Raw genomic sequence first — 25,791 nt, 5'->3', positions numbered from 1 at the left:
TTCGCAGGAGGCATAAGGATGGAGAGTGGTGGAGTTTGTTCTTGTGCTTATTGTGGGGAATTTGGCTCCTAAGAAACGTGTGGGTGTTTGAGGGGTGGAAAAAGGAGGTGACTGGGGTTATATACAAATCCGTGGGCATGGCAGGGGAGTATGCTCTGGCTCAGCATGTTCCTGGCGTGAGTAAGGCAAGCCCGCAGCTGGTTGATCGATGACAATTACCTCCACAAGGGGTAATTAAAGTCAACTCGGATGCAACAATTTTCAGAATGAATGATGTGGGGTTAGGGGGTGTTATTAGAGATGCTGAGGGTGATGTAGTTGCCTCAACTTTCTTGCCCTTTCATGGTAACTTTGATGTTGACATTGCAGAGGCACTTACTATGAGACACGCCTTAAGCATTGCTATCGACTCGGGTTTCAGGAATGTTTGTATGGAAACGGATAGCCTCAAGCTTCATAACCATTTGATCAAGCGCTGCTCACCTGCTACTGCATTTGGGTCAATCATAAATGATATACTTCAGCTTTCTAGTAGTTGTCTTTCTTGCTATTTTTCTTTTGTTAAAAGGAACTGCAACCGAGTTGCTCATGCTCTAGCTAAACTTTGTTCTTCCTTCGACTCATTTAGAGTGTGGGTGAAAGAGGTTCCTTCGAGTATTGCTGAGGTTGTAATGGCTGATTTAAGCCCTTTGATTGATTAATAAAGCTTGCTTGATCGGTTCCCGGAAAAAAAAAAAAAATAAGTTGAAAAATTAATTACCAATTCAACATTAGATCACTGATTAATCATTTTTTAATTTTATCTAATAGATATTCATGACTGTCAAGAAAGAGAAAGCAATTAAAAGATAAACAAAGAAAACACAAATATTTACCTGGTTCTGTTAGTTTTATTTTTTTTTTTTTTTTTTTTTTTTTTTTTTGCTTCAAGGTTCGGTCGGATTTTGACTAACTTCAAACGTCGCAACAGAGTTAAAGTTTCTCTTCACTTATAACGAAGAAAGAACAAATAAACTATTAAGTACTCCGTACAAGGAAGGACAATACGGTCATGTACTCATGTACAATAAACTACACAATTGTGAACCAACTCAGTCACCGATTCAATATATATAGTTTTGTTAAAAATATTTTACTGATGGTAAGATATTTATCAGTGAAGGGATGAAGATAGGAAGTAAGTAGTAGAATGGTAGGAAAACTCTTTTCTTGTTTTTCAACTTAAGTTCACAATACGTGAACTTTCATTTATATAGCCAAAATAATTGAATATAATAATATACATTATTGTACTTTATACAAATTATTGTACTTAGTAAAGTCTTCATTGACTTTAATTACCACATGTGAAGTTCAATTCAATCATGTTTCTCAACACTCCCCCTTTGAACGTTCACATGGAATGGGGTACAAGTTGCCTCATTAAAAACCTTGCTAGGTAAAACCCTTATGGGGTAAATACCATAGCTAGGGAAAAAGAGTACAACGATATAGTATTATATGCTTTGGTATACTGCCTCGTTAAAAACCTTGTCAGGAAAAACCCGGTGGGATAAAAACCTGATCGAAGGGAAAAAGAGTGCAGTACATATAATACTCCCCCTGATCTCAGCATAGTTCACGAAGATGTCGCATTCCGATTTTGTGAACTAACTGTTCAAATTTCTTCGAAGGAAGTGATTTGGTGAAAAGGTCGGCAAGATTTTCACAAGACTAAATTTGCTGGATATTTATTTCCTTGTCCTTTTGCAGATCATGTGTGAAGAACAGTTTTGGGGCAATATGTTTCGTTTTATCTCCCTTAATATATCCTTCAGTTACTTGAGCGATACATGCTGTATTGTCTTCAAAGATGATGGTTGGGTCTTCTGTTATTGTGTTCATTCCACACTCCTTTTGGATATTACTGGTCATCGACCTCAGCCACACACATTCCCGTCCTGCTTCATAGAGGGCTATCAACTCTGCATGATTTGATGATGTCGCGGTCAATGTCTGCTTTGTTGATTTCCATGATATTGCAGTGCCGCCATAAGTGAACACATATCCATTTTGTGACTTGGCATTTTGAGGATCTGATAAGTATCCAGCGTCTGCATACCCAATGAGAGCAGCATCTTGTTTTGGTTGGTAATATAAACCAAGGTCTTGTGTCCCTCGTAGGTACCGGAGTAAGTGTCGAACTCCCTTCCAATGCCTATATGTTGGTGCATTGCTGTGCCTGGCTAACAAATTCACAGAGAAAGCTATGTCGGGTCTAGTATTGTTAGCTAAGTACATTAAGGCTCCAATTGCACTTAAGTATGGTACTTCTGGACCCAAAATCTCTTCATTTTCTTCTCGGGGTCTAAATGGATCATTTTTCATATTCAAAGAACGAACAACCATTGGGAAGTTGGTTGGGGTTGCTTTGTCCATGAAGAAACGTTTCAAAACTCTTTCTGTATAGTTTGATTGATGGACAAAAATGCCATGACTCAAGTGCTCAATTTGTAGTCCAAGGCAAAATTTAGTTTTCCCAAGGTCTTTCATCTCAAATTCTTTCATCAAGTATTTTGCAGTTTTCTCGAGTTCATTTGGGGTTCCGATGATATTTAAATCATCAACATAAACTGCAATGATAGCGAATCCTGATTGTGATCGCTTTATGAAAACACAAGGACTAACTTGGTTGTTTTTGAATCCTTCTCTCATAAGGTATTCACTCAGACGGTTGTACCACATCCTTCCAGATTGTTTCAATCCATAAAGTGACCTTTTTAGCTTTATGGAAAGCAGTTGTCTAGGCTTGTGGTTTTCTGGTAGTTTTAGTCCTTCGGGGACTTTCATGTAAATGTCCGTATCGAGTGACCCATACAAATACGCAGTCACTACATCCATTAATCGCATTTGCAGTCCTTTTGTGACTGTCAAACTTACCAGAAATCTTAATGTAGTTGCATCAACCACTGGAGAATATGTTTCTTCATAATCAATCCCTGGAATTTGAGAAAATCCTTGGGCTACAAGTCTTGCTTTGTATCTAACTATTTCATTTTTCTCATTACGTTTTCTCACAAATACCCATTTGTATCCAACGGGTTTTACACCTGCTGGTGTAAGGGTTATTTTCCCAAAAACTTCTCGTTTTTCAAGTGACTTTAACTCAGCCAGCATTGCCTCCTTCCACTTTGGCCAATCACTCCTACGTCGACATTCTTCTACAGTTCTTGGTTCAACATCATTTTCATCAGACACGATGTCGATTGCGATGGAATTTGCAAATGTTTCATTAACGCTAACATCTTTCCTATTCCACTGAGTCTTTGTAGAGACGTAATTCATTGAAATTTCATTGTTATCGATGTTTTGAACATCTTGTTCATTCCCCGTAGGGTTGTCTTCTTGTTCGTCCCCTTTTGGATTATCATCATTTTCTTTACTTTCATCCACATTTGGTCTTTCTTGACCTTCTGACGGGGGAACATCATTAGTCTCATTTTCTATTCCATCCAATCTTTTCAATTTTCTTGGCTTAGAATCTTTTGAACCAAGTGGTCTTCCACGCTTTCTGCGTGCCTGAGATTCATTTTCTATGGCCTTATTACCAGTTGGGATTTCAATACGTGCAGGGGCATTTTCTGCTGGTATATGTGATTTTGTCACCTTCTTTGTGTCTACAAATGCATCAGGCAATTGATTTGCAACACTTTGTAAATGAACAATTTTCTTAACTTCTTGTTCACACATATTTGTTCGTGGGTCTAACATCAACAGTTGTGTTGCATTCCAAATGAGTTCAATTTCTTTCTTACGTGGGTCCACTTTCTCTCCCCCTAAGACTGGGAATACTGTTTCATTAAAGTGACAGTCCGCAAATCTAGCCGTAAATAAGTCACCAGTCAATGGTTCAAGATATTTAATTATAGAGGGGGATTCAAACCCGACATAAATTCCCAGCCTTCTTTGTGGACCCATTTTTGTTCGTTGGGGTGGAGCAATGGGAACATATACAGCACAACCAAAGATTTTTAGATGTGAGATACTTGGTTCTCGACCACAAACAAGTTGTAGTGGTGAGAATTTATGATAAGCTGTAGGTCTCAATCTAATTAGCGCTGCTGCATGTATTATAGCATGTCCCCAAGCAGATGATGGCAATCTTGACCTCATTAATAATGGTCTTGCAATTAATTGTAATCTCTTAATTAGTGATTCAGCTAGACCATTTTGTGTATGGACATGAGCTACTGGATGTTCAACATCAATTCCAATTGACATACAATAATCATTAAATGTTTGGGATGTAAATTCCCCAGCATTGTCAAGTCTTATTTTCTTTATTGTATGATCTGGGAATTGTGCTCTTAATTTGATGATTTGGGCAAGTAATTTTGCAAAGGCAACATTTCTACTTGAAAGTAGACTAACATGTGACCATCGTGTAGAGGCATCAATTAAAACCATGAAATATCGAAATGGTCCACATGCTGGATTAATTGGCCCACATATGTCTCCCTGAATTCTTTCCAAGAATTTTGGAGATTCAGTAGCAATTTTGTTCATAGATGGCCTTATTATTAATTTGCCAAGTGAGCATGCAGAGCATGTTAATTCATCTGATCGGGGAATTTTGACATTTCTTATTGAATGTCCAACTGAATGTGCTATTATTCTTTGCATCATCCCAGTTGTTGGATGTCCCAAACGATCATGCCATAAAATAGTCAAATGTTTGTCATCTAACTTCTGGTTAGATACCATATTGATTTCCACGGGTCGTATGTTTATACGATATAACCCCGAAGAGTATGCTGACAATTTCTCATATATATATTTCTTGCCATGTTTTTCTGCCGTGAGGCATATATACTCTTTTTGATCTGTCGTCATTGTTTCTAGATGATAGCCATTTTGGCGTACATCTTTAAAGCTTATGAGATTTCTTCGAGATTTACTCGAATATAAAGCATTATTGATTATTAATTTTGTTCCATTTGGAAGCATTATACAAGCCTTTCCAGATCCTTCAATTAATTTAGCTGACCCGGAAATGGTGTTTACATTTGCTTGAAACAACTTTAGTTGTGAAAAATAATTTCTATCTTTTAAGATAGTGTGCGTTGTTCCACTGTCCAAAAGGCATTGATATTCGGAACTAACTTCAGGTAGATCCATATCTTCATAAAATAAATTTGAGATTAGTTTAGAATAATATCATACAAACTTTTATTGATGATAGAGATTAAAAGTACATTAAAATACAGGGAACTAAGAAAATACATTAAAACATAGCATATGTTACATTAGTAGATGAGAAACCTAAGTATTGTTGTTTTCTCCAAGAATGAAATCATTTCCAATTTCAGCATTATCCATGAAATAATCAGACACATCAAGGCCGGGACAAGGAGCATTTTCCTCATTAACATAATTTGCTTCTGCATTTTTCTCTTTACCTTTTACAGAAGCCTGGTAAAGGTCTACCAAATGTTTGGCCGTTCGACAAGTACGTCCCCAATGTCCTGTCATGCCACATCTGTAACATGTGTCTTTTCCTTTTGAAGGAGTTTGTTTGTGGCTTCCAGATAACTGTCCCTTCTGTTTTTCAAAATTTTTGAAATTACTGTTTCTTTGAAAATTATTTCTACCACGACCACGGCCGCGTCCGCGATAATTTCCACGGCCTCTTCCACGGCCATTGTAATTTCCACGTCCACCTCTTCTTGTAGCATTTGACTCGGGTGGATAGGAATTTGTTGCATTTGCCTCATGATGAGTGGCCAAAGACCCAGTTGGTCTGAGATTATGATTTTTCAACAAAAGATCGCTATTTTGTTCCGCAACAAGCAATACACTCATTAATTCATTAAACTTCTTAAAACCTCTTTCACGATATTGTTCTTGCAACAGTATGTTGCTTGTATGAAAGGTAGTGAGTGTTTTTTCAATCATTTGTTCATCGGTGACTGGATGATCACAGTATCTCAATATAGATACTATCTCATGTATGGTTGAATTGTAATCTATTACAGATTTGAAATCCTGGAACCGTAAATTTGTCCAGTCAAATAATGCCTTAGGAAGGAGCACCCTTTTGTGGTGTCCAAATCTTTCATTAAGGCAGTCCCATAATTCTTTGGGATCTTCAACCATCATGTACTCAGTTTTAAGGCCTTCATGTAAATGATGCCTTAGTAACACTAAGGCTTTTGCCTTTTTTTGTTCGGTAATGGGTTTTTCAACCGTCATTGCAGAAGTGGTAGTATCAGTTGTTTGACCAGGGGGGTTTTTATTTTCTTTAACAGTGTGCTCCAAGCCTTGAGCTTTCAAATTCATCATTGCGTCCACTTTCCATTCCAGAAATTTCTTTCCAGATAAACCTAAGATGTTGAACTGTCTTTTCATAAGGTCTCCCATTTTAGCTACAACAAATTTCGTGATAATTAGATTATAATAACAAATTATATGTACAACTCACATGTTTAGTTCTTCCATATTTATATTTAAGTTAATAAGACACGTGATAATTAAATTTAATAATAATAAACCATAAGTAATATAGTCTTTTCTCCCCCTTGGTTTATTATTGTGAGTAATTATATGATTAGACAAAAATTAATCATGTTAGTTGCAAAAAAAACAGCAAAACGACAACAATGACAGTAGTAACAATAATTATAATGATAACGGTAATATTATACAATGATGATTAATAACAACAAACATACATAATAAAACAAAAACAAGCTTTTAATATACTAAAACGACAAAATAAGTGAGTTTTACTTATACATAATGACAAAAATTAATATTGCTACTAATAAAATTACAAGCGCCGTAATTAGAAGGAAATATTGTTTTATCTTCATTAAATCTTCCTCAAAAGTGAAGTTGTGGGTGTTTTGGGTGTTTTGGTTGCCGTCGTCAGGGAACATATCGGAGAAGAAGGGGGTGAATTTTTTTTTTTTAGGTGATTTTTGGATAAAAAGTGGGAAGAGATAAAGGATTTGTGGTGAAATTGGGGGAAAAATCCGTCTTTTATAGAGGTAGGTTTATCCGTTACTGTTCTGTACAACTGTAAATATATCATATAATAGTCTAATGTACTGGCATAAAATTATGGTCCGTATATATATATATATATTTATAACTGTAAAAGGTTATCACACTGGGAATGCAAGCCATAGTGGTCCGAGAGCCCTAATATCTATAAAAGATCATGGGTTCGAAAACGGAAAGAAACACAAAAAGTATGTAAAAGTAAGAAAAATAATAAGTATAAAAAGGCTGCATCTTTTTGTTAATCTAGTTAATAATAATATGCATGCAAAGCTACTACTTAGCAATTATAATAACTAAGATAAAAATTTACGTAAAATGAGTATGTAATACCAACATGAATCAAACAAAGAAACATCAACATGAATAAAACAAAAGATGATAGTAATGAATTCACAAGTAAGAGAACTTTCACCGTTGTTTTGAGGTATATATAATACAGTAAATGTTTGAGTTTCTGGTATAGAGGATCCCAAATATGGGCAACTATAGAGCATACTCCTCGAAACATTTAGAATTAGATAGTATTATTTGTTATAAATTTTTAGAAGTAGGTATAGATATACCTGACTGAAAACTGGTGCTGATAACGTGTTAAAAATATTTTACTGATGGTAAGATATTTATCAGTGAAGGGATGAAGATAGGAAGTAAGTAGTAGAATGGTAGGAAAACTCTTTTCTTGTTTTTCAACTTAAGTTCACAATACGTGAACTTTCATTTATATAGCCAAAATAATTGAATATAATAATATACATTATTGTACTTTATACAAATTATTGTACTTAGTAAAGTCTTCATTGACTTTAATTACCACATGTGAAGTTCAATTCAATCATGTTTCTCAACAAGTTTAACAAATTTTCACCTTGACTGTGTTCGTTGAAGCTTTTGTGCGCGTGTTTTCTTGTTACGACTCATATTTAATAATGATTATTTTCTGTAAAAAAATTGCAAAGTCATAATTTGAAACAAGATGAATAAAGGACCAATTCTCTTTGGCAAGGAAGAGATTTCCCATGAAGTATAACAGTTCTCATTCTTTTTATTTTTCACCTATATGTTACTTGCTTGAACTCTTCAATTCGCCTCACCTCACTTGTGCTGGATACGGACATGACAGACAAGAAATTCATTTTAGGCCAAAGTAATGGAAAATCAATAACAATATACTAAAAGACACACCAGTAATGACACGTGTCATCTTCTGGTGTGTCCTTAGTATTTTTTTTTTTTTTGAATGAAATCCAATTAAAGAAATTAAATCTTATACAAAAATAATTCCCTAATCTTATACAATATACTTACTTAAAATAAAAAAAGATTTGACATATGTTTAACACAAATATTTATATAGCTATAAAAAAATTATTAACATAATTTTAATCATTCTACATCATTTTATATCTAACATATCTTTTGTAATCCTTTATTATAATCAAAATTTTTCAACTATATATTTAGAATGTTTATAAAAAAAATAATAATTATAATCGTAGTTTAATAATGGTTATTGAAAATTACCGTGCATGACAGAGTAACTAACCTAGTATTTATAGATAAGCTAGTCAAACACTTAGGTAGACACGTACTCATATTTTACATAGATTCCCGATCAGAGTAACATAGTTTTCGTGCATTTGATTGTTCTTAGCTTGATCTTCATTTCGATCTTGCTTATTGTTGTTTTCGCGTTCATTAATATATGTTAACAATGATTTATTTTTCCAATGCATGTAAATGGTTTCTATCTGGTTATGGTGTATTTTTCTTTAATTTAATCTTAATCTAATGGCCTGAAATGTACCAATGCTATAAGAGATGATAATAACATGATATTTCAACATTCTTGTTCAGGAAAATTAGTACTCCATCATATGAAGTATAATATATTTATTTATTTATTTTACTAGATTATGATAATTTATTTATTTATGTATTTTAGTAGATTATGTGGTCTATAATCTTTGAAAATGAATAGCCTTTTATATGGAATATTATCTTGATCACTGGTGTACATTGCATTTCAATGCAACTATGCAAGTTACTTGTGGTCTAGTATTTGTTAAGGCCTAGTTTATGTAAACTTGAAGGTAAACACTAATGTTCTTGTGTATTGTGCATACTTCGCTCTTTCATCAATGAGGCAAAATACATTTTAAGAAAACATTATGTCGTATTGAAAATTAAATAAAAACAATTTTGATGAAGCTTTTTCGCGTTCAATTCACTCAAGGGATACACAAACTTTCAAGCCACATACTTTAATTTTTGTTTTGAAAGAATGGTCGGAGTTACTTGCATCAGGGGTTACTCACTCGATCATGGGTTACTCGGTCCTTCAGAGGTTGCTTGGTCAGGGGTTACTCGGTCGGTCAGGGGTTACTCGTATGTTAGCTGGCCACACGGTGTGATCGACCAGCCACACATAAAAGTTGATGCAAGGGATTAAGGATTCCGCTTGATCTGATAATTGTAGCAGGGTTAGGGAAGAAAGGGGGTACGACATAGGAAAGACTGAAAGAATGCCATCATCCTGTCAGAGCGCAGGATGAGAGTTAGATCATCCACTAGTAGAAAAAATGAAATAGGCACCCCTCCTTCAGCACCGGTTCTTGAAAACCGGTGCCAAAAGAAATGGGCGGGAGTGAAAAATTGAGAGTTGGCACCGGTTCGAACTAAAACCGGTGCCAAATCCTGTAATTGGCACCGGTTCAAACCGGTGCCAACTTAAAAAAAAAAAAAAAAAAAATTAAAAAATGGTATGGAAGAGAGTTGGCACCGGTTCACCGGTCAAACCGGTGCCATTTATGAGATAAAACTGGGTTTCAATTCCTTAATATATAATTCTTCATTCTTCGTTTTTCAATTCAGTCTTTCATTCTATACTAACAACTTCTTCGTTTTTCATTCTCTGATCTCTACCTCTGAAATAATTGCAAGCTCTCCTTCCTAATCTCTCATCTCTCATCTCGATCTCTTCTTCTCTCTCATCTCTATTCTTCTTCTTTAATTTGTAGTTCTTCTCTCATCTCGTTCTGCTTCTTTGACCCCTCTCATCTCTGTTCTTCTTTCTCCAACCAAGCACAACAACCAAGCCGTCGCCGTCAACCACAACAAACATCGCCGCCGCCTTAAATCTGGGTAATTTATGGGTTTTCCGATTTCTGGGTTCTTGAATCTGGGTAATTTCTGGGTTTCGGGTTCCTGGGTTCTGGGTTTTTACATGATTTTGCTCGGTTTTTTCTGTGTTCTTAGGGTTTCTGGGTTTTGTTTTTTTTTTTTTCTAGGTTTCTGGGTTTTGTGGGTTAAATCTTTGTGGGTGTATTTGTGCGAAATCGTTCGTTTTTAATGGGGTTTAATTGATCGATTTGTGTTCGAATTTTTGGGTTTAATTGTTCGATTGGCTTTCATTTTTTTGGGTTTATTTGTTCTATTTATATTTTGTTTTTTTGGTTGAATTTATCTGGGTTGAATCTTAGTGCCTTGTTCGATTTTTTGAGGTTATTTGTTCGATTTATTTTCGATTTTTTTGGGGTTTATTTGATCTATTTATTTTTGGTTTTTTTTTTGTTGAATTTATCTGGGTTAATCGTTCGTTTTTAAGGGGTTTTTTTGATCGATTTTTGTTCGATTTTTTGGGTTTATTTGTTCTATTGATTTTCGATTTTTTTGGGGTTTATTTGTTCGATTTTGTGGGTTTATTTGTTCGATTTTTGTTGAATTTATCTGATTTTATTGTTTTAATTGATGCAGGTTTGAAGTTTCCGATTTTTTAATTTTCGGTTTGAAGGTCGTGAATTAGCTGAGTATGAAGTTCGAAGTTTCTGGGTTTTGGATTGTAATTTATTTTTCAGCAATTTCTCTGTTTTTTTTTTATAAATTGTAAAAAACAATTTATTTGATGAATATAGCCTTGTTCAATTTCTTGTTTTGGATTGTATGCTGAAATTTGATTGATGAATAAATTGAATTGATGAATAAATTGTATGTTGATTTTTTTTTTTTTTTTTTTTTTTTTTTTTTTTTTTTTTTTTTTTTACTGTTTGAAGGCATAATTGGAACCGGTTAACCGGTGCCAATTGTAGTTAAAATTAAAAAAAAAAAAACAGCGCGCATTTACATTTGACCGGTGCCAAAGCATGTAGTTAGCACCGGTTAACCGGTGCCAAATGCTTTAGTTGGCACCGGTTTTGAACCGGTGCCAAATTACCTTTTTCATCTAGTGATCCTTTATATATGATCTCATGATATAGTCTTTTACATTGTCAAAATTTTGAAGCAAAAACTTTGTAACAAAATACTTTGAACACCATATTAAATTGTTAAGCAACAAACAGTGAAATTTAAAGTCTAAATTTGTTTTCCACCCAACTAAACACTCTCCTAAAATTTGTTTTCCACCCAACTAAACACTCTCTTTGCAACAAAGCAACTGCCTTGAACGCACAACATTCTGTATTAGCATATAGCTAAAAGCTAACTCTCTGCCCTGTCTGCATTTACTTTCTTCCTAAGAAAAGGATGAGAGAACAGAAAAAAGAAAACAAGATAAAGAGGTTCAGTTTTGGAATATTGTTATTTACCTCAATATCGTTTAAGCCTTACGGCATACTAATCATCTTTAACTACTGTTTTCAAGATAAAACTAGAAAATCCGATCCCTTCAAGAAGGGGAGTTATCACTTCTATATCTTTTTTGCTTTCAAACGACTACTTGTGTATTCACCCTTTGCTAAAAATCAATATGCACTTAACACAATTTAACTTGCTAGGAGGCAAAAGGTGCACAAAAATATATCAATAAGGCAGCCTATGCCCAATGAATGATCAAAATCCATTGAATCAGATTAAAGGATCTGTAACTTTTGACATCTTTTTTTAAATTCAATAGACAATTTGGCAATCACTTGTTATTAATATATGTGCCCTTCTAAGCTTCATGACAGCAGAACATATTCATAGTAGTTCATATTATTTCGCATTCACAAGTATAGAGCATGAAATATTGACATTTCGAGTCATCTATACACCATAAAAATGTCATATAGAGGCACATACTATAGAAATTTTTTTACTAATACAATTATATTGCACTAGTAAAAGTTATTATAAATTACATAAAGATAAATAGAAAGAGGAATAAATAGGATAGCAAGGTCTAGATCGCTGTTACACATCAAGCACTTTCGAGAAGTGATTTTAAGCGTATCACAAACAATGTGCTTACGAAAGAGAAAATAGAAATCAATTACTTGTCAACCATAGGCTTAATTGAACAATGTTGTCTTTAGGAAACCAAGAAATTGCATATGAAATGTCAATTAAATAACGCGGAAATTTTCTGGTGTAACCTTTCTATTTTTCCAGTCATTACTTGATACTCTAACAAACCCACGTAAACGAAACACAATCTCACAAGTTGAAGATGCCCTGGGTAGCTGGAACAAAGACTTACAAAAATAACGTAGCTTCGCTTTGTTATCAGTCAGGTTTAAAGACTTTAAACCTGTACGTTGTACATGAAGCTTTTCCAAAACAAGTGCATTGCTTAGAATGTACTCTAGCAACGTGAGATCATAACGAATATCATGTACTCCATATATCTCTATTGTCTTCAACTTACTTAAACACTCCGGTACACACCAATCGCAATCCATTGCATCAGTATAAGTATCCATATTTATGTCCACTCTAAGGTGCCTTAAGTTAGGAAAGCATTTCATCGAAAGTATCAAATCCTTCCAATCATCATAATCCAAATTCGTTTCAAGCCGTTCTAGATTAGGAAAGGTTGTCATATCCTTGAGATTCACAGAGTTAAAATAACGATAAACATTGGTCACTTCATTAGCCTGTACCCGTAGAAAAAGCTTCCTAACACTAGACATTTGCTTGACAAACTTGAACATCTCCTTTAGACAATCTTCTTCTCGAAAATAGTTATACTCCTCATTCATGTACATTTGAATCGATACATTGACTAATTTCGCTGGATTCTGGATGGAATAATAATCCGAAGTAAAGCTATTTATATAAAGGGTCTCCAATTCGGGTGCATCAATGAGGATTTTGGGTCGTTGGGTGTGCAAATGTGCCAAGAACCTTATTTGCAATGACCTTAGCTCCGGCCCTGATATATTCAGAACAATTTGGGGTTCGGGTTGGGTTATATAGTCATTGAACATCAAATCTGCATCGATCAAACGCTGACAAGACCTAAATAGACTCCCCAAAAACTGATGAGGGACGCTAACAAGATAGGTTAGACTAATCTTCCTCAAATTCGGAAGTTGAATATCTGTTTTTTCTGGTAAATTAAACTTGATCATACCTCTTAATATCAAAACTACCAAATTCTGGGAAGAAAACAGAAACGCGGGAATTGGAAACAAATTATTATTATAACCAGGTACCTCTTCAATAATGATCTGCTCCACGTTGCGGCCACAAATTTCACGGAAGCATAAATCTGCAACACTAGCGTCACATAAGTTGGACAGCGAACTCAACTGAAGTTTGAAAACACCGAGTTTCTGAGAGGTCAGTTGTCGGACGATGTTGACGACAACGGTGGAGAATTTGATTGATCTTCGTTTGGAAAGGTATTGATTATCATGCTCGAATTTGAAATTGGTGACAGTAGTCCAAAGGTAGCGCCATCGACGGGATAAGATGGAGGTGGCGACGACGGAATTTATTTGAAGATGAGAGAGTATTACGGAGAGGATATCATCTGGAAGAGAACTTAACCGGTCTTTCTTCCTCAAATTCATATTCTTCATACCATCCATTCTCATGTAGCAGTACAGAATTTGGTTGCCTTATTAAAAACCTCCTATTTTTCTCCCTACTCTATTTTATAGGTCAAGATTAGAGTCGCGCTCTTTCTCCAAAAAAAAAAAAAAAAAACCAGTATAGATTTTCTTTTCAATAGAAGTATAGCTGTTAATGATTAAATCGTCAAGCAATAAAGATAGTATAATTCACCATTAAGAAAAAATATCTTTTAGTTTAGCTTTTTTCTATTTTATTCCCTTTTTCCAAATATATTATAAAATAACAAATTATCTACCGTTATAATTAAAATTTTCTTTCTCTAATATTAAATGTTTGATCTTTAGCATGATTATTTATGATTAGGTTTTTAATTTATAGTTTAAGTATTAAACTTTGATCTGACTTATCTCAGAGGGACAGTTGATTGTGAATAATATTCTATTATTCTGGCTTCCCGTAATCCAAATGATGTAGTTGCCTCCGTTTTGGCTGATAAGAGCCTAATTGATATATAAGCTCTTAGTATTTGTATTTCTAAACTTAAGTATTGTTGTATCTCGTGTAAGACTACTCAAAATCTAGTAAGTATAGGTCTTACAGCTTTAATTTTCATATGGGCTAACTTTCAAAGTTGATTACATAGCCCGTAACAAAAACGTTGGGCCTTAAATATGCTACGTACATTAGTACATGAGATCCCAACTAGAGTGAGGTTACTGAGGTTTATTCAAGTGACATGCTGCAAAAAGCTGTCATATCTATTTTCAAGCCTTAACTCTTAAGGGTAAGATACGAACATGATACATGAATCACAACAATGACAATAACTAACTCATGTTTATTTGAAAAAGTAATAAAGTATGTTACAAAAATAGACAAGTAGTTGACGCCTTTATAAGAGCGATGCCCAGATGGTTGATAAATTTTTTTAATAATTTTTACTTGAATGTTAAATATGGTCAAATAATTCATTCTGATAGTGTAAGATATGTGGACATACGATATCATATGAAGTGTACTTTGTATAGTTTTGTTTCAATTATTTTCACTGAACTGAAAGTATTTTTACTTATTAAAACTTATTTTACTGATTCTCAATTTTTAAAAAATAAATAAATTAAATAACAATGCATTTTGTATGCGGCTAACCACACCATCACAAAGTAACCCCTATAAAACTGATTGAAAATAAAACTCTATGTAACAATTTTATCTTTAAAAATCTATCCAAAAAACGCTTACTAAGCATCATATAGGTCACAATAATACCTGTTTATCTCCTATGTGGCGCGACACTTGGTGAAAACTTGGAATGCCAAGTGTCACCTCACTGCGAGACCAGTTTTATCTATTAGTGACTAGTTTTGAGCCTCGGGCGATGCCTAGGCTGTTTATTGAATTTAAGGATAAACCTTTTGACTTGAATGTTAAATACAGTATATAATCATATTTAGACATGTGATATCATACTTAAATTATTTTTATTAAACTGAAAGTATTTTTACCAATTAAAACTTATTTTTACTAATTCTCTATTATTTTAAATATATTATAAATGAATCTTATTTTGAATAACTTTTTAAAATGAATTTGATGATGAAAATATAATTGAGTTATAGGATATTTATAAAAAGTTATGATTAATTTTGTATATATGAAATATTAGAATTCTATCGATAATAAAACTTTATACAACAATTTTATCTTAAAAAATCTATCAAAACATCGCTTACTTAGCATCATACGTGTCACAACAATACCTATTTATCGCCTACGTGGCGCGACACTTGGCGAATAACTGAAATGTCAAGTGTCGCTGTCTCGTGGCCTGGTTGCGAGACCGGCTTTATTTATTTAGTGATATATGATATGATATGAAATACATAGCATCAAATAACATTGTATCTCTAATAAATGCAGAAATTATATTAGTATAAACTACGAGTATCTATTATTCCAAAAGATATAAGAGTTTTGTGTTAATTACTAATATCTTACTTATCACTTTATGATGTCTAATTTTCAATATTAAACTAGATTATGAAAAATCCCAAAGTTTTATAAGTGGCTGGCCACACGGTGTGGCCATCCATCATGAGGGTTGCTTTGTTTGTGTTATATGGGTTACTCGTTCAGTTTTACAGGGGTTACTTCGTCAGTGTTATAGGGTTACTTGGTCAATAGTACAAGGGTTACCGGGTCAGTGTTATAGGGGTTACCTTGTTCTTTTACAAGTGGCCACATGGTGTGGTCAGCCGCACACAAGACGCACTTATGAAAAAATATATCTAGTGCATCGCCTAGAGCACTCTCGAGTTGATATTAAATTAAGATACCATTGGTCAAATAACTAATGATGTGTTTATCCTTTTTAATACAGTTGCTCATAACTAAATCATAGAAATATAATTATGCATGAAATCCTAAAAGTGGCTCACTATATTTCAATCAATATGATATTCCAGGAAGCAAAAGAGGCACAAAAAATTAGCATCAAATTAAGAGCATATTCCAATGGCCATAAACTGGGCTTGTTAATTACATACTACAGATTGATCACTGATAGCAGACAAAACGATTAAAACCCCTGAAACAAAAGATCTATAACTTTGATATATATCGTCTTAATTAAATTCAATAGACTACTTACCTTGTGCAATCACTTTTTGAAAATACATATTAATATATGTGCCCTTATCTCGATTCTATATTTCTATGCTATGACTATCGAATTTCTTAGTACTCAGTTAATTAACAACGAACATATATATACATGAATTAGCCAATTTCGAATATAGAGCATGACATTTTGAGTCATACACACACCATAATAACCATGTCATGCTGAGGCACATAACTAGAATTTACTTAAAAACTGAACTACCAATTTTATTTTTTTTTGAAACAAAAACTGAACTACCATTAAATTAAAGACGATTACATAACCATAACCAAAAAGATAATACGAGTAATTAGCAAGGTTTAAAGTCATTCTAAGCATAAAACAAACTACTGCATACATCAAAAGCTAAACTAAAAAACAAACAATCTCAGCCGTCAATTTTTAAAAAAAAAAAATTGTGGTAGTCAAAAGTCATAAGACTACATTAGAATTTATATTGATATCATAGGCTTGGATTAATGAGGAAACATTGTCTGATTCTTTCAGGTGTAAGGGTAAGCGTCTGATCATCACTTGATGTTATAAGGCCACATAAACTAAACACAATCTCACAAGTTGAAGATGCCCTGGCTAGACGGAACAAAGACTCACAGAAATTACACGTTTCCCTTAATCGAGCTTCTTCCTCAGCAGTAAAATATTCACCGCATGTTACATAAAGCTTTTCCAAAACAAGTGCATTGTGTAGAATGTACTCTAGCAACACGAGCTCATCATCAATAGCATCTAGTCCAGATATGTCTAACGTCTTCAACTTACTTAAACACTCTGGTACACACCAATTTGTGGGATCCATAACAAGATCTGAATCCGTATTTAGGTACACTTTAAGGCGCCTTAAGTTAGGAAAGCGTTTCATACAAAGTAGCAAATCCTTCCATCCAACATAATCCAAATTCGTATCAAGATGTTCTAGATTAGGAAAGGTTGTCATAAGCCCGAGGTTAACAGAATTAAGGTAACGATATACATTGGTCAGTTCGTCATCCTCTAGCCATAGATGAAGCTCCCTAACACTAGACATTTGCCCGACAAACTTGAATACGTCCCGTAGACAGTCTTCTTGCCCAACTGGTAAATTTAAATACCCTCCATTCCAATGCATGAGAATCGATGCTTTGACTAATTTCGTTGAATTTCGGATAGAGTAATAATCTGAAGTGAGGCTACTTACATAAAATGTCTCCAAGTTGGGTGCATCGATGAAGGTTTTAGGTCGTTGGGTGTGCTTATCTGCCATCATCTCTATTCGCAACGACCTCAGATTCGGTGCTGATATATTCAGAACAATCTGGGGTTCGGGTTGGGTTATACAGTCCCAGAATATCAATTCTGCTTCTATCAATTGTTTAGAAGACTTGAATAGACGCCCCATAAACTGATAAGGAGGGATGTTAACAAGATACTTTAGATCAATCTTCCTCAAATTCGGAAGTTGAATATCTGGCAAATCAAACTTGATCATACCTTTTAATATCAAAACTACCAGATTCTTGGAAGAAAACAGAAACGCCGGAACAGGAAAGCAATCCATAGAATGAGGGCAATCCGATTCAATAATGATCTGCTCCACGTTTCGGCCACAAACTTCCCGGAAACATGCGTCTGCAACACTAGGTTTACATAAGTTGGACAGCGAACTTAACTGAAGTTTGAAGACATGGAGTGTCTGAGAGGTCAGTTGTCGAACAATGTCGACGACAATGGTGGAGAATTTGTTTGAGGCTAGTTCGGAAACGTAAAGTACGTCATTGTCGTAGTATTTGAAAGCGGTGACACCAGTCCAAAGGTAGCGCCATCGATGGGATAAGACGGAGGTGGCAACGGCGGAATTGATTTTGAGACGAGAGAGTATATCGGCCAGAATCTCATCTGGAAGTGAACTCAAACGATCTTCCGTGCCCTTTATTCTCCTGTAGGCTTTAGTAGTGCACATACTGCAGAATTGAGTAGGTTTATTGAAACCCTCCTATTTCTCTCCCTTGCTTCCTGTCGATCTAAGAGTTCTATTATATAAGTTGAGGGCTAAGATGATGGTATTGGTCCTGTAAAAAATAGGTGATGGTATGGGTGCTAATACTTGAAAAATAATCCAAGATGATAGAATATATCTTGCTAATTACCTAATATGATTAGAGTGACTTTCATTGATCAATATTTATAAGATATTTATAAAGTTACAATGAAAGTCCTGATCATATTAGGTAATTAATATATGTAAAGATATCATAAAAATATTCTTACACAAAATATATTTAAACCTAGGATGAGAATATTCTATGAATATTCTCTATCACTCTGATATTGTTCAGAGGACTACCTTTTGTGATTCTAAGTTTCTTTTGTCACCTCATATTGTCACACCTCACTATCACTATAAAAAAAAATAAAAAAATTACAAGAAGTAAATTAAAAATGATTAAATAACAATAACCAAAAAGATGAATAAATAGCAAGGTTTTAGGTTGTTGATACACATTGAGCACTTATAAAACAAACAACTGCATACATCAAGAGAGTAAAGTTATTGGAAGTCAATACTTATTGTCAGCCATAACGCTTGGATTATTTTGGCTTTGGGGAACCAAGAAGTTGCATACAGAAATGTTACTTAGATAGAATTAGAGGCGAAGAATAAAAGGCTGATGTTTTCAGGAGTAATGTTATTTCAGTCATCACTTAATACTTTAAACCCACATAAACTAAACACAATCTCACAAGTTGAAGATGCCCTGGGTAGCTGGAACAAATACTTGCAAAAATAACGTAGCTCTAGAGATAGTTAAGTTTAAATTTTTTATTTTTTATCTTATCAATCTATAATGTACACAGTAAATTTCGATAGTAAAATATTTAAAAAGATAAAAAAAATGACATATGATTAGAATCTTATGAAAATTTATCAAATCATCTTAACTAAAAACAATATTATCCATAATTTTCAAAAAAAAAATTGTGTTTGTATGCTTTTGGAACTAGTATATCATATCCAACATCTATAAATTAAAGATTCTTTCACCAAAATTTCACATATTTTTTCTCTACAGTCGCACCAAAATTTTACGTATTCTTTTTCTTAATAATTATACAGTCGCTTTTTGTTACTATGAAGATCATAATTGTAACATTGTCAATAATTTTAGTGATCATCAACCTAAATTTTGTTAGCGCAACTTACAACTATTATGATGTAGTAACCCTTGGAGCAAAAGCCAATTCAAATTCGGACTCTTCTAAGGCGTTGGAGGCGGCTTGGAATATAGCTTGTAATTCATCGGGCGAGTCGACAATTCATATTCCGGAAGGAGAATTCTTTGTTAGAAAATCCCTCAAGTTTTCTGGAAAGGGATGTCAAAGTAGTAAGATTAATTTTGTTATCAACGGAACCCTTAAAGCCCCTAGTGATTTTCGGGTGCTTCAAAACTCAAAAACATGGGTGTTATTTGAGCATGTCGATGGTGTTACTCTTTCTGGTGGAGTGTTTGACGCTGCAGGAGCTGAGTTATGGAATTGTAAACGATCTGGAAAAGGAGCATGTCCTCGTGGTGTGGAAGTAAGTTATTTATTTTCTATGTGTAAATTTTAATATGCTAGTATGATAGAAGTAATGCTCTAATATATAATTTAACTAGTACCTATTTTTTGTTATGTTATTTGATCTCAGTCGTAAAGTTATTGTGTGACGCATGTACTTAAATTAAAAAGTTAGTTTTAAAATTTTAAAAGAATAATATTAATCTATTTAATTAGTTTTATTTAATCTTTAACCTTCTAGCATTAGGATTTTTGGTTGTTATTCCGATATATAATCATATAGTATTTTATTGTGTTAATGTTATTAACTTATTCCTTTTTTTTTTTGAGTAAATTATTAACTTATACTAAAGAGCTTGTGATAATGATATTTTTCTTTTCCGCAAATTAATATTTAATCTGTTTAATTAACATACAAGTTCGAGTAAATAACCCTATTTAATGAAAATAATTGAGTTACTAATTCATTCTTTTATTACATTTGTTTAAGTCCCGTGCAATGCAAAAAGGAAATATTTTGGATTATTAAAAAATAATTTCCTTGAAGAATCTGAGCAAAAAGGAAAGTTAAATGGGCTAGGATATAACAAGTGTAATTCTTAGTTTTGTTTTTAATATACAGTTATTGATGTTAAAAACATTAAATTAATATTTTTTATTAATCCATATAATTTTTTATTGATTTTTTTATATTAAATAAGTAACGATTTTTTTTTATTGCAGAGTTTAGGTTTTCTAAATTCCCAAAACATTGAAATAAATGGTATATCCTCATTAGATAGTCAATTGTACCATATTGTTATTGATGGTTGTCGAAACGTGAAAGTGCACGGAATTACGATTTCCGCCTCGGGTCATAGCCCTAACACCGATGGTATTCATGTACAATCGTCAATTGATGTTACAATATCGAGTTCGAACATTGCTACGGGAGATGATTGTATCTCAATTGGCCCGGGAACTAAAAATTTATGGATTCAGGGTATTACATGTGGTCCCGGTCATGGCATAAGTATTGGGAGTTTAGGAAAAACTTTTCACGAGGCAAAAGTGCACAATGTCACTGTACAAACGTCGACCTTCACTAATACGGAAAATGGAGTGAGAATTAAGTCATGGGGGAGACCAAGTGATGGATTAGTTAGTAATGTTGTCTTTCAACATCTTACGATGGAGAATGCTCGAAATCCAATTATTATTGACCAAAAATATTGCCCCAATCATAAGAATTGTCCTGGAGAGGTATATAAACTATATTTTTAAATTTGAGATCTTATTTCAATTATTTTTTTTTCTTAAAAAAAATTTAACGGTTTTTGTTATTTTTGTGAATAGGTTTCTGGGGTAAGAATAAATGACGTGACATATGATGATATTCATGGATCATCAGCAACATCAATTGCTGTGAAATTTGATTGTAGCCCAAAACATCGTTGTTCGGGCATAAAGTTGAAGAATATAAATTTGACTTATAAGAACAAGCTAGCTTCTTCATTCTGCAGTAATTGTGAGGGGTCAACTCTTGGGGATGTTCAACCTAAAAGTTGTTTAGAGTGATTTTTATCTACAATTTAGAATACAAAATTAAAAATCTTAATTTTTTTTATCAAGTATATATAAGTAAAGTTTAATATTTTTCATACTACATTATTTGTAAGAGCTCTAAGTGGAATACTGTTTCACACTAAATCTCACCACATAAAGATACACCTAACATGTGTTTCTAGTGTCGGTTCATTACTCCAATATTCTAATTATATTTAGACTTATCTACGTACTCTAATTTTTTCTACAAGATTTTTCTATTTTGATTTAGACAATTGTCTGTACTTATTTTTCTAGATTATCATATTATATGGTGAGATGGTCAATTTGAGATAACTTTAATATTTTTTATGGTAACTTTAATGTCTTTTATAGTACATTATAAAGGCTTTTTAAGGGTAAAATATATTTTAAGAAAATGGTAAATTTTGTAATATAAAAGTGTAATTTTAGGTTAATTTTAACTCTTTTTTTTTTTTTTTTTAGGGGAAGCAAGCAAACTACTCATTAATCAAAAGAGCATTATCATTACATAAGGAGAAATACTATGGGTACATTTATTTTAATTTTTTTTATGAGACAATCAAGAAATTGTAGGAAAAAAAAAAATAGGTGGGTGGGTGTATCCGTGTATGTGAGACAACAATGGTATTTAGAGAGTTTTTATTTTATTATTTTTTTTTTAATAGAGATATTCAAGAGATAATGCAAAGAGATAAAATCTCGATCTTAAAGAAAACGAGGCCCCGTCAAAAAAAAAAAACAAAAATTAAGGCAATTAGAATTACATCGAAGGTACGTTACTAATCAGCACCGATAATAATTTTTGTCCATAAATGCTCTTTTTCTAGGCTTAATTTACCAATGTGTTTATGTATGAATAACATATATAATAATTATAAGAAAAGAAATAAATTAACATAAGTTATATCACCATAAAATTTGGGCAACAAAAAAAATATATATACAATTACTATTCATTATAGTAAATACAAATAATGAATTGTTGGCATTAATGTTTAAATCCATGATGGCTATTATATAGTAACTTCAACACCTACTCAAGACACATCTCATGTCTAAAATATTTTGTTAAACGAGTTAATCATATTCATAAACTTGAAGATTTAATCTCATCTGAAATTGAACTAAACCTGTCTTCCATGCTCAACCTTAACTACGGCAGAATTGTTTTGGTTTATATAAACCCACATATTCCTTTACTTTGTTTGTTAATTTTTTTTTTTTTTTTTTTACTTTTGTTTTACATAACCACAAATCTATCTAATATTAATTATAATAACTTGTAGAATTTGTTATTATACACACCCGGCTGTATCGTACACTCAAGTAATCCAAGGTTAGTGGTTTGTTATTCATTTGATGATTAAATTAAAAACAATCATCAAAATAAGAACAAAATACTCATTGGTATACAGTACACCTATTCGGGTGTATATAACATGCTTCCAATAAATAGGGCTTGCCATTTGCGATCACCAAAAAAAAATATGTAATAAGGAATTTTTCTGATTATAAAGAGCTAAATTTCCATGTCATATATACTTTTGAAAAAATAAAAATAAAACCAGCGTTCAATTTTCAAAAAATTAAATAAATCCATTAGGATAAATCTTGAATTACATGTGACAACCAAACTACACTTATAAATATCAACCTTCCCTTATAAATCAAATCATTTCTCAACTCTTTTTAATTTCAAGCACTCAAATTTCAGAAATAATACTTTCATAAAAAAGATCCCGAGAATTCCCTCTGTTTCTTTTTGTTCTCTTCTGCTGAGTAACAATAACACTTATTTATTTGCACAAATGGTCGACAGAACTTGCTCCATCATTATTGATCGTTTGAGTTTACTTCCTGATGACATCCTCACGCAGATTGTTTCCCACCTCCATATCAACAACGCCATAACCACCTCCGTCCTATCGAGGCGCCGGAGGGGTGTATCCGTGTATGGAAAGGCATTACTTGTTTCTACCTCGAAACCGACGAAGAAAACTTGGCTGCCGGAGTCACGAAGAACTTTCACAGAATCCTACAACACCTCAAATCACCCAAAATCCAAATATTCAACCTACAACTACCTTTAGGGCTTAGCAAAACCATCTGAAAATCCGAAAATACGAACAATCCGATCCGAAAATTACGGATATACAATCCAAAATCGATTTCGGATCAAATATCCAATTCAAAAAGATCTGATATCGGATCGGATATCCAAAAATTGGGTTTCGGATATCCGATATTCGAAAATATCACCTACTTTATACTCCCTCCGTCTCATATTGATAGTCTCGTACAATGATAGTCGTTTTTTCCAACAACTATTAATATTAATTTTTACCAAAATTTCCTCCAATTTGCAACAATATTTGTGCAAATTTATCTTCCATATGTAAATTTTGCATTATCATATAATTTTATTACTTTCTCTCTCTAGTTACTTTTTTGCATACCCTATGTAAATTTACCGTTTCAATGTACTTTTACTACTTCTAATTTAAGTTTCTTAATTATCGTGAAATTTCACCAGGACTATCAATAAGGGACGGATGGAGTAATATGTTACTTCTTTATTTCTTTAAAATCCCCTCATCATGGTTGCTTAACTTGCTTTACAATCCCCATTAATGCCCGCCATTAATGAGCTTTTAGCTGGACCGAGGAAAGAGGATCGGAACATATCAACAGAGAACAATTCCATCAATCGTCTGAAATTTTAGTTTAGCTAAGATCTAGTTTTTCATTTTCGCTTTTAGGGATAGATCGATGTAAATATTCGTATCGTATTTTTTTTTTTTTTTGATATTCAGATTGTAAATTTGATACTTCATATGTGTTGATCTAGTTTTCATAAATGTTCAATTATCTTTTTGTCGATGGGTTTTTTTAATGAGAAATTGAAACAATTATCATTCTTTTGATTCAATTTCTACTAAATCAAAAATTTATAAATAAAATTGAAATTTTCTACAATTTTATTTAAAAATCTTCGGATACTAAATATCTAAAATATCACGATCTGAAAATTTCAGATATTCGAAACTTTCGGATTGGATATCTGATATCAAATATCCTAATTTTCGGATACAGATATTTGATCCAAAATCCAATTTCGGATCGGATATCCGATTCGTGCTCACCCCTAACTCCCTTCAGAATTATCATTCTTAAAGACTTTTACAATGGAATCGGAAGTCCGATGATTATCTTTCGTGTTATAGTCTCACTAACTTTGGAGTTACTTTGCAAAGATGCGATAGAATTGCCCATTGCAATAGAAATTTCGACTTCCAGGACTAGTGAAGTTATCCTTAGAAGAATTTACCGAAATTCCTCTATGTTTGGCACCGCTTCTAAGACGTTGTCCGATATTGGAGGATTAACACCTCACTTTTGGAATTAATAATTCAAATACACCCCAAAGATTAATCCAGTTACAATCTTCATTGATGCACCATAATTGCCTAAAATTAATCTGTCAGGATATGCTTCAGTTTAATGTTTTGTTGGATTTCCGACTCAATTATGGGGAGAAAGTATTGATATTATACTCTGTCATACTTTGAAGAAGTTGATTATGTTAGCTACATTTAAAATTTTGTTGTGAGAATGGCCAACATTACACATCTTCGGTTGTTACTAAAAAATAGTGTGGGGAAAACAGACCCACATTATTATCCTAAAATAAAGAAGATGACATTTTCTTTTCTGGATAGTCTACAACAAATGTGTATTACAATGGATGGAACGAATTAATAGTATGTGTGTAGCTTTCCTATCATAAACCATCTATCAGTGACATAATAATACTATATTTTTCTTCTTTTATGGTTCCTACTTAAATTCACTACTATTTTTTTTATAATTTCTTTTTTCTTATATTCATTACTTTTCAATAAACTATTAACCCCATTATCTTTTTTACAATTTTTTAATACACCAACTACCCCACTTACATCTTATTTTATTTAAGTCAATTAAATTGCCTAAAACTATGTTTCGTTCAAAGTGTAACAGTTATTAAAACATGGAGGGAGTAGTGAATTAGAGAGATTGTGTGTATGTAGAAACTCTGATCATAATATATATCTTTGGGAGCGGATATTTGTAAGTAAACTCGGATCGGAGCATTGGAGGATGATGTTCTCTCATATGATGGTCAACACCACTATTTATAGGTG

General features: G+C 33.1%; 6 protein-coding genes across 6 annotated transcripts; 2 read left to right on the top strand and 4 right to left on the bottom strand.

The window, feature by feature from the left end:
• Positions 1-266: 266 nt before the first annotated feature.
• LOC110710236 lies at positions 267-701 on the top strand. The gene has a single exon (XM_021888509.1). It carries the CDS (start codon positions 267-269, stop codon positions 699-701), a length of 435 nt encoding a protein of 144 aa, XP_021744201.1.
• Positions 702-3,289: 2,588 nt separating this feature from the next.
• LOC110710235 lies at positions 3,290-4,260 on the bottom strand. Its single transcript, XM_021888508.1, has 2 exons — positions 3,423-4,260; positions 3,290-3,303 (listed from the first exon to the last, which is right to left on the bottom strand). Exons 1-2 carry the CDS (start codon positions 4,258-4,260, stop codon positions 3,290-3,292), a joined length of 852 nt encoding a protein of 283 aa, XP_021744200.1.
• Positions 4,261-5,301: 1,041 nt separating this feature from the next.
• On the bottom strand, positions 5,302-6,399 carry LOC110710234. The gene is made up of 2 exons (XM_021888506.1): positions 5,607-6,399; positions 5,302-5,504 (listed from the first exon to the last, which is right to left on the bottom strand). The coding sequence occupies exons 1-2, from the start codon at positions 6,397-6,399 to the stop codon at positions 5,302-5,304; spliced, it is 996 nt and encodes a 331-aa protein (XP_021744198.1).
• Positions 6,400-12,365: 5,966 nt separating this feature from the next.
• LOC110710233 (F-box/FBD/LRR-repeat protein At4g26340-like) lies at positions 12,366-13,835 on the bottom strand. Its single transcript, XM_021888505.1, has one exon. The coding sequence runs from the start codon at positions 13,833-13,835 to the stop codon at positions 12,366-12,368; it is 1,470 nt and encodes a 489-aa protein (XP_021744197.1).
• Positions 13,836-16,946: 3,111 nt separating this feature from the next.
• On the bottom strand, positions 16,947-18,440 carry LOC110710232 (F-box/FBD/LRR-repeat protein At5g22660-like). Its single transcript, XM_021888504.1, has one exon. The coding sequence runs from the start codon at positions 18,438-18,440 to the stop codon at positions 16,947-16,949; it is 1,494 nt and encodes a 497-aa protein (XP_021744196.1).
• A 94-nt stretch (positions 18,441-18,534) lies between these two features.
• Positions 18,535-21,658, top strand: LOC110710231 (polygalacturonase-like). Its single transcript, XM_021888503.1, has 4 exons — positions 18,535-18,540; positions 19,596-20,057; positions 20,762-21,280; positions 21,374-21,658. The coding sequence occupies exons 1-4, from the start codon at positions 18,535-18,537 to the stop codon at positions 21,593-21,595; spliced, it is 1,209 nt and encodes a 402-aa protein (XP_021744195.1). The 3' UTR covers positions 21,596-21,658.
• Positions 21,659-25,791: the final 4,133 nt, after the last annotated feature.

This window comes from Chenopodium quinoa, unplaced genomic scaffold, assembly GCF_001683475.1.
Source record: "Chenopodium quinoa cultivar QQ74 unplaced genomic scaffold, ASM168347v1, whole genome shotgun sequence".
NCBI lineage: Eukaryota > Viridiplantae > Streptophyta > Magnoliopsida > Caryophyllales > Amaranthaceae > Chenopodium > Chenopodium quinoa.
The sequence above is the reverse complement of the archived record's forward strand: the minus strand, read 5'-3'. Positions and strand labels throughout refer to the sequence as shown.

Coding starts and splice junctions, on each gene's coding strand:
- LOC110710236 (XM_021888509.1), top strand. CDS start 267: ATGAATGATGTGGGGTTAGGGGGTGTTATTAGAGATGCTGAGGGTGAT.
- LOC110710235 (XM_021888508.1), bottom strand. CDS start 4,260: ATGTCAATTGGAATTGATGTTGAACATCCAGTAGCTCATGTCCATACA.
- LOC110710234 (XM_021888506.1), bottom strand. CDS start 6,399: ATGGGAGACCTTATGAAAAGACAGTTCAACATCTTAGGTTTATCTGGA. Junction 5,505..5,606: donor AAATAATTTTCAAAGAAACA/GTAATTTCAAAA, acceptor GTGGCATGACAG/GACATTGGGGACGTACTTGT.
- LOC110710233 (XM_021888505.1), bottom strand. CDS start 13,835: ATGGATGGTATGAAGAATATGAATTTGAGGAAGAAAGACCGGTTAAGT.
- LOC110710232 (XM_021888504.1), bottom strand. CDS start 18,440: ATGTGCACTACTAAAGCCTACAGGAGAATAAAGGGCACGGAAGATCGT.
- LOC110710231 (XM_021888503.1), top strand. Junction 20,058..20,761: donor CATGTCCTCGTGGTGTGGAA/GTAAGTTATTTA, acceptor TTTTTATTGCAG/AGTTTAGGTTTTCTAAATTC. Junction 21,281..21,373: donor ATAAGAATTGTCCTGGAGAG/GTATATAAACTA, acceptor TTTTGTGAATAG/GTTTCTGGGGTAAGAATAAA.